The following is a 14,311-nucleotide window of genomic DNA, read 5'->3' as shown; positions in this document are numbered from 1 at the left end:
TTTCTCATAAAACAAGCCAAGACCATACTGTCGTTTTGTTCTTAAATCAATTGATTAAGGTCCTTCAGGTTAAACAAATTCCAGGATAAGCTTCCTGGATATAAGAAAAAATAAAAATAACAAATAAAAGCACAGAATCATCATACCAGATTTCCACATGATCATTTTTAAGTGTTGACAGAATATAAGTCAACAAGCACAGCAGAAAAAGCAAGTTTGCTTCTTCCAAAGGGCATGCATGGACTCAAATCTCTCTTTAACCTAAACTTATCTTGATCTTTTCCTATGTCCAAGTATACCAATGTTCTGGAAAGATCTGCCATGAACTTCATTTTCATTCATTCATTCACTCAGAGATAAAAGAAATGCCAAATATTAAAATAATACTATTTTTCAAACTTCCTCTTGTATGGTAGATGGGATATCCCTTAATTTAGGGCACTGGCAGGGTGTATATAATGGAAATGTGCTACCCTGATCTCTCCCAAAAGCTTAAAAAGTGTAAATACCTTGAAGAAATGGAGTGTGAACTTTTACTGCTTTTCTGCATAATACTTAATAGCAAAATATTAAGCTACATAAAAATGGTTATCCAAATACTAAGCTTAATGTGCCATAACTACGGTGCATTGATGAACATGTAGATGCACCCCATTAGAAGTTATATGACAACTTTGCCACTGAGAGGTTTCAGAAACCAGCACTAGTACTTTTGTTAAGATACTTTCCACCTAGTTTTGCTAACAGCAAAGGAACAAGGGAAGGCTGGATAAAGGCGCTCTAAATTCACTCATTAGGTATGCACTAGAAGTTCCAGGTTGCATTATTTGCTGACAGTGGTAAAAACTACTGATTCAACATTCTGCTAACAATGATGTAGGTATTTAAAATGTCCTGCGGGCCAAAACATATCACCTATATAAGTAGTTTACTTGCTTAACTGGTATGTGGCTAGTCACTGTTTGTTATAGACAAAGGCCATCTGAGGGAGGAGGGGGGTGGCTATATGTTCTTCTGGAAAGGGAAACCTGCAAACAACACGTGAATATATGACGTTGGTTTTGCCATTGTAAGACTGCCTCCAGTGCTGCCTAGAGTCGCGTCACCTCCCAGCTGGAACAGTAGTGGCTCGTTCTAATAAATCGCCTGCCACCTTCGATGTTATGGGAGATAATGCTTGGTCACTACTGGGAGGCAAAGGAGAACAGCTAGACACTCAGAACTCCAGCGGCTCTTTGCAAGGTTCCACCATCCCCATACCCTGCCCTCACCACACCTGATGTTCCAGGCAATGTTGACTGCCACTAAGGTTTGTTATTACCTTGTCCCAAAGGATTGTATCTACAGCCAGGGTCTAAGTGGCGGCTTGCCCCGTACTTCCCTGCACGGGTCCCAAGACAGCTACCTCTTGCTCTGGTTCCTCCCCGTCACCCTCTTGTGGCTGGGGTCCTCTCCCTTTTCTCCTCTCTCCTCTGGGAGAGTAAAATTCCCCTTCACTTTCCTCTTCTTCTTTGTCCCCGGAGTGGTTCCCTTCACCCCCGGATTCAGATTCACTGGTCGCTCCGACTTCTTTGCCAACTCTTGCTCCTGGCTGGACCTCATCTGGTAAGTAGGAAGATCAGAGCTTACCCGTGGGTCTTCAATCAGATCTCCTTCACTTGCTTGCTCTCTCTTCTTCCTTATGCTCCTTTTCTTCTTCTGTCCTCCCCCAGGTGCTCCCTCAGCATCCATTACATCTCCCTCCCTTCAGCTGGCAGTTCCCTATTGGCTGCCTGCCTGACCCAGCTGTTCCTTCTTTGCTTGCCTTCCTTTCTCTCTGTTCTTTTTCCGTGCCGGTCTCTTTTCTCCATGTTTGATTTCCAGTGGCTGGGTCTGCTGCGGCAGCCTTTGTTCGTCCGGATTGCATCAGGGTTTGCCGCGGCTCCTCTGGTTCTCCAAGGTAAGTTTCCCTCTCCTAATTCTTCCTGGTTCTGCTTGTGGCAGGGTGCTTCGTACACCCTGTCACAGCCATTTAAGAACCAGATTGTCAGCTGAATGGCAGAATTCCCCATTGGCATTAATGAGCACTTCATGACTCTCCGCCTCCAACTGACCAACAATTTGTTTGCTCCCACCTTCAGTGCATATGCCCCACAACTCAATGCAGAAGGAACAATTTTATGTTGACCTTTGTGAAATCCTGACTATCACTCTGAAAGAGGATAAGGTCATCCTCCTTGGAGATTTCAGTGTGAGAGTTGGACAGGACTTTAACATGTGGAAGGGCACCATTGAGAAGGAAGGAGCGGGCAAGGGCAATTCTAACGTCAATCTGTAGTCTCAAAAACATTATAACCTGTTGCAGTCTTTCCAAGTTCTTTGTAACAGGTGAACTGCTCTATTCCTTTTCCACAGTCAAAAAAAATAAGTGAAAGCTAGTGCTGGCATTTTCTGAGGGATACCTTGAGTCCATAAAAACTGAGAATCACAGACTTGGAGAAATGGACCGCAGCTACAGTGTACTGTCTCACAGCCCAAAGGAGATATCTTCTTTAATCACATTCATGTAATATGACAGTGGGAAAGTAAAACAGCAATAAGGAGAAGCCAGAGCACAAAGTAATTCTGCCTGCAGACTATGAGAGATACCACACATCTACCATGACCTGCATAAAGCAATTACTGTATTTACTCAAATATAAGATGAGGATTTCCACCCCCAGTCAACACAGGGAAAAAGCTCATCTTAACATTGTATACAAGTATACAACCTTGTTAAGTACATTGTCTATCCTTAAACTGCTGCTAAAAAGTAGCATATGCTCAGTAATGGAAACCAACTATGCAGTTGATTAAATGCAGCCAACAATAAGTACAACTATAAAATACATGGCCCATATTGGGCAAGCATACCTGACGGGAACCTGTTTATTTGGTTTTTTCATGTTTTATTATGTAGCACTTTAAAAAAAAGGGGGGGTGCAGTTGCTCCCCCAGGCGGGAATGAGCACTGAGTCTGGATGTACTGCAATACTAGGCTGGCACTTGGAGAGGCTGGAGCAAGTTCCAACACCCTCCCCTGGTGCCTAAAATGCTCCTAGGACCCATAATAATAATAATTATTATTATTACTACTACTACTATTATTATTATTATTTTGTGTGGGTGCATGGCTCTTTAAAAAAAAAAAAAAAAGGGCAGGTGCTATCCTGGCTGGGAAGGGGCACTGAGCCTAGAGGTACTGCAGTACCAGGCCAGCACTCAGGAGAAGCAGAAGGAAGCTCTGACGCACTCTTCTGCCAAAAATGGTGATGGGAACCTTTTTTTTTAATGTGCCCCTTAAAAAAACAGGTAAGTGTTCCCTCCACAGGGAACTGGCACTGGTCCTGGAAGTACTGCAATACCAGGCCAGCACCAGGAGGGCCAAACCCACTCTCCCTTTGGTGCCTAAAATGTGCTTACTTTTTGATCTTAGCCAAAAAGGCCGAGATGCTGATAGGAACCTACCACAAGGCAAGGCTAGTGCAGCCCATCTGAATAAGATACACAGTAGTGATCATGCTCAGTCCTTCTGAGCACTGACTTTCTCATGGTAAGCCACTACACTGCATACATTTTGGTTTCCTCTTCACTCCCACAGCTTAGCTGCACCTTTCTTTCTCATTTCCAGATCAGTCTTAAATGTCTGGCAAATGTCACCAAACAGGGCCTCAAACAGTTCATCCAAAATCCCTCTGTTGCCCCCTCTCTCAGCCTGTCACCAATGATTAGTGGGGCCCCATCCTCTATGAGATGAAGCCAGACCAGGTTGCCCTGTGCATCACCTGCATATAATTTTTTGGAGGATTCCAGGACTCGTGACAAGAATACCCAATTCCAGTCATGCATGGAAGCTATGGGATCACCATAGCTCTCTCACACACACACACTAAGCAGTGCTGAGCTATGGGATCACCATAGCTTGAAAGGTTGCTGGCTCTGCTGGGGTCCAGCCCAATGAACTATATGGTAAATAACGAGCCTTTTGGCTTTGGACAAATATCATGCATAGCGTGGCCTTCTGGCTAAGATCAAAGGAAACAGAGGGCAGCTGAAATTGAAGGCCCAGCCCTGGGACTTGCACATAGGATGCCTGCCTGAATCTGGAGAGTATTCGAAGTCCCAAACCAATGAGTCTGGGAGGAAGGGCTGCCTGGTGGTAGAGCCACATAGACTTGACAATTGAGCTCTGCTCAGTTAAATTTTGGAACTTGACTACTGGGCTTTGCCCAGTTGAATTTGGAACTTATTTGGCCTTGAAAAAGATAGAAGAGCATGTACTATATGTAAGTAAGTACAAAAGTGCTGTTTGAAAGTGCTTTTATGGAGTACCTGTGCTGAAACCTGCTGCAGTTTGAATAATGTCTATCGGCACATTATTAGTATTATTCAAATTATTAGTAATTTGCCTTTATGCAAGTTATTACAGGTCTATTCATTTCAAAGTTAGCGTTTTCAAATTGGCTTCTCACTTCCCTATGCTCAGGGAGAATGGGGTCTTGACAGTGGGGGGGGGGGGGAGGAGGGAGCCAAGGGACTGCAGAGGGAAGAAGTTGGGGTGGTGGAGGGAGGGGGACAACAGAGGACAAATGGACCACCTGACCCCCCAGATTTATTTTCCCTACAGTAGCAGTGGGAGGGAGACAAATTCAAGGCAAACCTCCAATAATTAGGTTCTATACCTGGAAAATTCTAACAAATTTATACATTTTCCATATATAGAATCTAATTATGGGAAGATTATCTTGTATTTGAATAAATCTGGCTTATAAATTTTGATTTCAATATAATTTCATGCCATGGCATGGTATATCACTATGCCTAGCCGGTTCCATTACCTGCAACAACCCCGAGGACCAAATCTTTTCCTGTCGTTGAATGTTGACCTTTGACCCAGACTGCTTTAAGACTGTTAAATGTATAGAAGTAAACAAAATTGGAACAGCAAAGACTGGAGATGACAGGGAACCACCCTCGATATGGTGCTAGCCTGGGGAGATTAAACAAAATGAGTCAGAAAAATACCATTTAATACTGAAAGCATATGGGGCCTGATCCAAAGCCTATTGAACAGAAGCGTAGTTAAGCTGTTTTAGTCTGAAGACAAGTAGAAGGGAAGCCTTGAAGTCAGTGAGTTCTTCCAATGGATACGATAGACTTTGGAGCAGGACTCTGAAAAGCAAAGAGATACTTGGGCATTTGCTAAAAAAGATCAAGAGAATACAGTTCCTTTTATTCAGAATGATCCCAAGGTAGCATTGGTTAAAAAAGAAAAATTAGAAGTCAATGAGTTTAATTTCTTTTTTTTAAGTTTAAATTAAGTACAGACTTCGCTTTTTAAGCTATGGTAAGGATTACCTTTAGTGCAACCTACTATAATCTGTTAAATAAGTAAACATATGCTGCCTCAATGAGCTGTCCATACATTTTAATAAGTAAAGGCTACTGCGTTTTTTAACATTACATAAAGAATCAAGAAACCTTCTCAGACTTTTGCGGTCAAATCAAGCTTTGTAAGTGTCAACATTTCACTACTTCATTAAGTATCTGTGTTTTCTGTCTTACAATGGAGTGACAAGCAGTTATTTTTTAGTTTCTGTTGTGCAGAACAATTTGTCTTAGCGACTTTTGGTTTCAGTTTAGCCTACAGGTGCAAAGAAAAGGTTTTCTTCATTTGGATCAGTCGAAATGAAGGAACTGGCTAGAGGCTGAAAAAACAAGAAGGCTTGTTTTCCCTCCTTCAGCCTGTGTCCTGAAACCAAGTGGAAGACAACAACACCTTCACATTTTTAAGTTGCATCGAACATAGGATCAGTTTTACCAAAGATAGGTAGACATTTAAAGATAAAGAAAGATGTCTAGTGGGATTTTTCCAAAGCACTTCATCAGGTTTGAAACTGCACTTCCATTGATTTCAGAAGAAAACAGACACAATCTGTTTATGCTTTTGGTTTTTTGGGGGTTTTTTTTGGGGGGGGGGGGGGGAGGGGGAGGGGCAGGGCAAAACAAAAAAAATCTTACTAGGCAACTTTCTAAATCTTAGGTACCTAAATATCAATTAACTAAAAATAGTAAACCCACACTTCCTTTAAGAAATCAGGTAGTTTTAAATACAAAATGCATTTGGAACTGTAATTTTTTTTATTAAGTGCTGCAGTGATGCAACTGTGATAGTCTATTCTAGGAAATATACAAGGCAACAATTTTTGTGGGCAATAACTCTCTTATTGGACTGACTGTATGGTTAGGATAGACAAGCTTTCAGGTATCACAGTACCTAATGTGTAAAGAATTAAGTACCACGTGGTACTGAAATCTATCCTTGTCTATCCCAAACATGCAGCTGGTCTGTTAAAAGATGTAGTAAAAAAAGAAGTAAAAAAAAAATCATGCTTCTAGTTTAATTGAAACATTTGTGGCAGTTGTACTTAAAACCTGCTTTAACACTCTTGTATATTTTTCATTGAATTTAATTTTCTATCCAAATGTTTCTTGATAGAAATCTCAAGAAAAGCTACTTAATAGAAAATGAACAATGGATTTCTCATTTAACAAAATAAAAACTACAAAAATTAAAACTATGAATACATTTTAATATTCCACTTGTTTTTATGCCATTCTGTGTCTTACTGTAAACTCCTTTGAGCCTCGGTTGGGAAGGGCAGCATATAAATCTAATAAATAATTAAAATACTGAACTGAATAATTACTTAAATGTGTATTAATCTAACACATGCTACTGGTTATCAAAATCAGTTGCTAAATCTATTCTAAATGTTAATTTTAGCTGTAAAGCAACACTTTAATGGCTATACTAACAAGAATGACCTTTTTGTTAAGACAAATAACATTTAATACTAATTTTATACTTATTTTTTTAATGTCAAGTCAAACTGCCCTAGAGTGTTTTGGAAATCTATCATATCAATGAGTATCATATATATTATTTAAGTTCAGCATTTTAGAGATAGATGATGGTCATGCTTTGAGAGTAACATTACATACTATTTTTTTTTTAATATTTACAGTTAGTGGGAATGCAAACAGCTGATCTTGCATATTATATACAACGCCATTGCTTGTTGAGACTATTTCCAACTAATAGCAGATCACACTAAGCACAGTAATTCTGAATTCTATTTCTAGTTCAAAAGTATGCAGTCATCTGCTCACTTCCATAGGCAACAAGGAACTCTAGTGAAGCATGTTACAAAGTATGAGGTTGACATGAAAGATTCAGACTTAAACATTTATCATACAGCTGGTGTAACATCCCTCCACATTTAATTAGGAAAGTACAAAATGTTATAAAAAGTTAGGTGCTGGAGTTATAGGCTTCTGTAATTAACTGACTATATATGACTACTCGAGACACAGAATATGGAGAAAAACTTAATCTTTATAAACACACAATCTCTATTCTCTTTTACTTCCAGAAAAGGGATGCATCTGATATGAACTACATATACCTCAATTTAAAATAAACCCTTCCAGCATCCACAACAATAAGAGAAACATAATGATCTTCCAAAAGGAAACTCTCAAAATGCAAAGGAGAAACAAAGATGAGAAAAATTGGTTTATTTTAATGGTTCAAGTTACCTGAACCATCAGGCCTAATCTACTTTAGCAAGAGAAACTAGGTGTAAACTCCTGCCCTGGATTGTATCCACATGTCACATCAGATCTACCTATACTACACCAGAGAATCACTGTTTCCAAGGTCACTTGGAAAGGCTAAAAGCAGTGGGCAGGGGTATAACAATGGGGAAAAGTATTAAGGTGAGCTCATTTTCCTGGTGCAGACAAGAACCTAAGAAGTATGAATTAGCAAAATCCACTTTCAAAAAGTTCCACTACTGCAGATATTTATGAAAATGAAAGGTGCCATTGCTAACACCTGCAGGAAGCTTATGAACTTGCACTTGTGGAAAACTTTTCATTGTTTCAGTCGCTCATCTTTCCAAAACTATGCTGCATTTTCTCCAGGCTTCTTTAAAGGCCTTTAACTGAATCAATAAAAAATTCCCTTTGCCAGAAACTCGCATTTTCATTTTTTTCTGTAAGAGTAGGAAATTTGACCCCTGAACAACTTTCAGTTTAAGACATGATGGGGTCTAATCCCCAATCCCAAAACTGCGTGTACTACCATGCACATGTGGCATGGCAGGACATGCGATTTTAGGATCGGGGATTAGATCCCAAATTGGGCCTTACTTGCAGGTGCAGAGGGAACCTGGCCTCCCTCTGCATCAGCAAGGTGAAACCAATAAGCTGTATGTCAGTTGGCGCCAGGATCCAAACCAGTCCCCAATCTTAGCCAACACTCAGCTCAGCCCACTGAGAGCTATAAATTCATGTGTGCTGTTCAGTTGGGCAGCACACAATTTTGACAAGTTCTGGTACATGGGGAGTTGCCAGAGCCCAATGCTGGGCTTCCCATGCACCAGGAGCTGTATAAACCCCATGTGCTGACCAGTTGGGCAGCACACATGGTTTTATAGCACCCTGCACACCAGGACCTGTCAAAAACCCTGTGTCGCCCAGCTGTAGCCCATGGGGTTTTGACAGGTTCTGGACACACATTTAAGACATGAGACACAAATGTATTTCACATTATATGAAGAATAACTTTGTGGCTCATTTACTGCATTTTCACACCCTAAACTGAGTTGCGTATGTGGTTGGTTACTATTTAAAGCATCATTAATGTGTTAATCACATCTTAAACATTACATGCGTTAGGGGCCTCTGATTTTTGCATCCTTTCAAATCCAACTATTACTTCCCTCAAGCACCATTCTTACTGATGTGTTATTTATTTTAACAGTTGAATTCCTATGCATTCCTTACAAATTAAGTCAGAATTAAAGTGGCTTTATTTAGGTCTAATGTTATTCAGTTCTGAATTAAAAGTGCCTGCAAAGATGCTGAGTGAGGTTTAACTAATCCACTTTGAAGATAGTTCAGTAACTCTCCTGAGAGCTCCCACATAGACATGCCTTAAAAGTTAACATCTGTACTTACAGGCCTTCTTCTTTGATTATTTCCAGTAAGACTGCAGGTGTTGTCTTGGACTTGCGTTTCTCATCAACTGGAAGACAAGAGACTAACTTTTAGACAATTTTTCTCTCAACTTACTGGCTGGCTCTTTTGACCTGCTATTTAAGAGTGCTTGTTTTATTGGTTCTCTCTCCTATAAGACTAACACAAGTACACTGGACTACTGCACCCTAACTGTTGTTAAGTTCCAACCTGAAAATTGAACCAAGAACTGGAGGTTGGGACCACCTCTGACAAGCGGTTAGATCTGGCCTCAACTCACTGCTGTCCATACCATAGTCTATGCTTGCCAGAACAGTGTCCCTAATAACACTGCTTCTTACATTCATCTTAGAGGTCTCCCTTCCCTGGGTTAGAACTACTCCCTGCCATTCCCTGGGCCTTTATTTAGTTATTTATTTTTAAAATTTGAAGGTTGCAGCACCGCATTGCATCAACCATACATTTCTGAAGCACTGCCCAGTGATCACATCCTGGTTCTTAATAAAGCTTTAGCTGCAGTTTCAAATACCTGCTGGTTTTGTGGCTTCCAGTTAGGACGGTCAAAGAAGTCTACTTTCACCACAGACACAAGACTGAATGACTTCAAACCTCTGGGATTCATGAATTCAGGGGCCACCACCTTCTAGAAATCCTAGCTGGACTGCATGATTCTCCCCAAACATATCATATTTACTAGACTATAAGGCAACCCTGAATATAAGATGACCCCTAACTTAAGATTCTATATATGGAAAATCTATAAGTTTAATATAATTTCCCAGGTATAGAACCTAATTATTGGAGGTTTGTCTTAAATTTGTCACCCTCTCACTGCTACAGCAGGGAAAATAAATCTGGAGGGGCCCTTTTCCCTCTCCTCACTGTCAAGACCCTGGTCTCCCTGAGCACATGGAAGTGAGGAACACATTTGAAAAAGAACTGACCTTGAAAATAACACAGCTGTAGCAATGTGCATATAGTGGCCATAGACTAAAATCATCCAAAATAGATGCATATTACCTTTTTTGAAACTACTGCAAGTTTTATCACAGGTACACTGTAAAAACATTTATAAGAAGCACGTCTGTATCTACCCATATATAGTACAAACCATGCATGGTACTGGTCCAAAGCCAAAAGGCTTATGATTTACCATACACAGGTTTCCCTCACTTTATATGGGTTCTGTATGTGCAAATTCACTCTTATACAATGACCCTTTTTATACCAAAAATTCATTATGAGAGACGTAAATTCACTCTTATGCAATCAGTGTGGTGGAAGCCTGAAACCAGCTGCTTTGTGGGAATGACATGCACCAAAATATAGTCTCCTGTGTGGATATGTGCTCCTTGCTCATTGTCTGCAAAATGTGTTTCTGTAGTTGCCATCCCCATTATGATAGTGCCCTGTGCTTGTGTGTACTGCCTGCTGTTGGCAAGTACCAAAATTGTCTTGTAAAAGTGGTAGAAATGGATCTGGGGGTCAGTACAGTCAAGGTCTTGAAACTCAGATGTGGCAGTGCACCTTTGGGTGCCTGCCACTTTAAAGGCTGGAGCAGGCAGCTGGCAGGTGCCCAATTAAGGCGGAGTGAAGAGGAAGTCAAAATGTATGCAAAGTAGTGGCTCACCATAACTTGAAAGAGTTGGTGTTGAGGGGGACTACACTCAATGGGCATTACCATATATCTTAGTCAGATGGGTTGCACTAATCTTTCCTTGTTAAAGTCCCATCAGCTTGTTTGCCCTAAATGGGCCGTGTATTTTATAGCCATGCTCAGTATTGGCTGGATTTAATCAACTTCATAGGTAATTTCCATTAGTGAGCACATGCTGATTTTGGCAGCAGTTCAAATATAGACAGTGTATTTAATGAGGTTTCCTTGTATGCAAATGTAAGACAAGGGGCTCTTTTCCCCATGCTGATCGGGAGAAAAACTCATCTTATATTAGAATAAATATAGTACACTGGTGATGGTATGGCTATTAACAGCAATGGCTGGGAAGAGAGTAGATTCAGGCTAGACATCAGAAGGCATTACTTCACAATCAGGGCAGCTAGGAGCTGGAACCAACTTCCAAGGGAAGTGGTACTCAACTCCTACCCTGGGGGTCTTCAAAAGGAGGCTTGACAATCACCTAGCCAGGGTGGTTTGACCCCAGCATCCTTTCCTGCCCATGGCAGGGCGTCGGACATGATGATCTGCTTAGGTCCCTTCCGACCCTACCAACTATGAAACTATGAAACACCTGGGTTACATGGAAGTTATACTGAAAAGGCTTAGGGAGGTACACCTAAGTGTTAAAATATCCAACTATAAAATGTGGGCAGCCAAGCCATAATGTCTAGGTCACTGGGGGAGAGGAGTGCAATAAATGCACCCTGATGCCTTAAAGGTACAAGCTATTCCTGATTGGCCAATACCCCAAACTAAAAAGCAGATCTAGTCCTTTAGAGGAATTGCTAGTTACTTTAGGATAGGAATCAGCAACCAACAGCCCATGAATCAGAACCAGCCCATAAAACCATTGTGTTTGGGCCCTGGAGCCAGGGGCCTTCTGCAGCATTTCAGCACTCAGGGCTTTGCTCAGGTAGAGAAGAGAGAAGCTAAGACAGCAGCATTTGCGGTGGGGGGGAGCAAGGGGTGGGCTTGGGCTGCGGCTGTGGCCTCCCAGCTAGAAACTCCCTTAATGTGGCCCTCTCCCATTCTGCAAAACATTACCAACACCAGCTATGGGAGGTTTGTAAAAAGTTTCAGTAAGACTATTTTTTACATACGTTACTGATAGGAATGATAAACAGGACACAGTAAATTTGGACAGAAGCCAGCAAAAGAGCTTTGAAGAGATCAAGGATGCCTTGTCAAAAGTGCCTGTCATGACTGTCCAGGATCATGCTTCAAAAATTTGATATGGAAATTATCCATATCAACAGGAGGGAACATATAACAGCTAATGCATCATGCCATTAAGATTTAGTTATGACTTTGTAATAACTCTGGAGACTAACTTCTGCATCATCACTTTCTCAGATGGAGGGTGTCATGCATATATCTACATGCAGTAATTTTGGAGGATATTAATTATCAGTAATGAGTATATTATTCCACAGATATTCCCCTGAATAGGTTTTACTACTGTCATGCTTAGCCTCTGTTTACAGAGAATGTTAGCCTATATTCAGTTTTATGCTATTTATATTTGCATGAACCATGGCGCTTGGTATGAATGTACTTCTATATTTTTGTAGTATGATGCAGCCCCAAAAATGGTCAGTGGGACAAGGTGACAGGGCCTAATAGCTGTCTGAGTGCTGATCCCCCAGGATAGTCACAAGACTGTTTACTTGAAGAGGTGTTAACTTCAAATAAGGGCTAGCTATATCCTCTCAGCTTACCCAATGGATAGGGTGAATTTCAAAATGAAGTTTCATGTTGAAAGGCTTATCTCTCTTCCTGCTGAGTACATAAAGGCTAAGGGAAAGCTGGTTAAAGGTCAATAACAGAGTTCGCTGGCGCCTCTGAGTAAAATTTTGATTTGGGAAACATGTCTAACTTGTCAGACAAATCCGTATCTGAGGAAAGGAAATCATCTTCACAATATACATGCTCACAAGCAACTGAATAGAGAAATAAAGTAGGGGAAATGCTGTTAAGGTATTTAAGAGAGGTTTTTCCAAAGAGAAACTGTGTCTTCACCTTCTGCCTCAGATGCCATCTTGATCCCCAAGTTCAACCAAGGGCAACCTCCTACAATGCACCAAACTTGCTTGACAAAGACATGTGGGAGGTTGTTCTCAGCAGTTGTTTCACAGCTCTGGAAGTCCCTCTCACCTTGACACTCAGAGCCCAAGCCTGGACATCTTTCAGAAGCACTGCGTGACCTTCTTATCTGGGCAGGTGTTTAGCAAGCAAAGCTAGGCTAGGATATTGTTTAGGGCATGGGTGTTCAGCTAACATCCCACAGACTGTATGCAACCCATGAGGGTTTAATGCGAGGCCCCTCAACTCCTACCAGCTGCCAATCCCCATGTCATTCCACCAGCTGCAGCCAGAGTCTCTAGCCTTCCCCTCCCTCTCTCAGCTTTGCTTCCTGCTCCCATCCCAAAGGGTGAAAGATGCAGCCCATGGCAAGGTACACTGAGGGACCTGAGGTGGGAGCCCACCTGCGTGCATGGTGTGGGGGTGTGGAGGAAGGGACTGCCCATATGTGCAGGGCAGTAGTGGGGAAAGGGGTGAGGCCTGGGAGCCCATGGCTCATAGCAGTGTTGCCTCCAGGGTGCGTAGCCTGTGCATGGTGCAGCCCCAGACACTTAGAAATTGGACAGCCCTTATTTAGGATGTTTCTGTTTTATTTTGATACTCTACTTGCTTTTATAAGTGTTTTTATTCTCGTTTGTTCTTCTGTTTTATATAAATTATTTTGTTCGCTTATTGGAAGCTGTCCTGAGCTTTTATTGGCAACGGCAGCATATAAATCTAATAAATACTAGATGAATAAAAAGAACCCCCTGTTCTTAGGTTGTTTATCTAGTCCACCTGCTGGGGAGACCTAGTGAGATCTGACAAGAACTGGCAGGACTGTCAGCTGAAAAAAACTATTGAAGAAACCTCTGGAGCTGATTCTAGTTTAAAAAAGGGTGAGATTTGTCTGTTTTATTTCTCTTGTATAATTTCTGCCTCCAAACTTACCAGTTACATTTCCTGTTTGATCCATCTTTCTTGCATATCGTATTTCTGTTTTTATATACCTTACTGACTGTCTGCAGAATGAGTTACTCCAGAGCAACTGATCGTTACAGGCATTCGTTTCCAGAGATGACAGACTTTATATTTCATTTCTTTCACATAATTTCTGGGGAAACAATCACTGGGATTGCGAGAACTGTGTTCCTTCAACAACACTATCAGAACTGGTCCAGTAGTGGTCCAGTCTGTACCCAAGGATAGGCAGCCAGAATGTTGCAGAGGGGGGCTGGAGCTTTCTAGGGTGACTCCCTTATTTCTCCATCCCGAGGATTGTGGCAGCCACCCTAATTTTTTTTTTTTGAGAAGGGCAGCATAACAATAAGTAAACTGTAATACATATTTAATAAATTAAGTTCATAAACACAGGATACTTAGACTTCCAATTCCTTCCTACACACTTCTTTTAAAATTCCCTTGTGATACAAATCCGTAACCAATTATTATGCCAGCGGTCTCACAATGTTGCACCCACAGTTTAGCCAGAGAACCAACTCCTGAGCA

General features: G+C 41.3%; 1 protein-coding gene and 1 pseudogene across 4 annotated transcripts in view; both read right to left on the bottom strand.

Annotated features, from left to right (window-relative positions):
- The window catches only part of SLC25A17 (solute carrier family 25 member 17), a 50,138-nt gene that overhangs the window by 17,352 nt on the left and 18,475 nt on the right, over positions 1 to 14,311 (bottom strand). For all 4 annotated transcript variants that reach the window (XM_059726366.1, XM_059726367.1, XM_006258544.4 and 1 more), the window contains 2 exons: positions 9,046 to 9,112; positions 4,857 to 5,008 (listed from right to left, as the gene is read on the bottom strand). In XM_059726366.1, the coding sequence (XP_059582349.1) occupies positions 4,857 to 5,008; positions 9,046 to 9,112 (219 nt within the window). The remainder of the gene's footprint in view (positions 1 to 4,856; positions 5,009 to 9,045; positions 9,113 to 14,311) is intronic.
- Positions 3,350 to 3,475, bottom strand: LOC132250473 (U2 spliceosomal RNA; annotated as a pseudogene).

This window comes from Alligator mississippiensis, chromosome 4, assembly GCF_030867095.1.
Source record: "Alligator mississippiensis isolate rAllMis1 chromosome 4, rAllMis1, whole genome shotgun sequence".
Classification (NCBI taxonomy): domain Eukaryota; kingdom Metazoa; phylum Chordata; order Crocodylia; family Alligatoridae; genus Alligator; species Alligator mississippiensis.
Note: the sequence above shows the minus strand (reverse complement) of the source record. Positions and strands in the feature narration are given on the sequence as shown.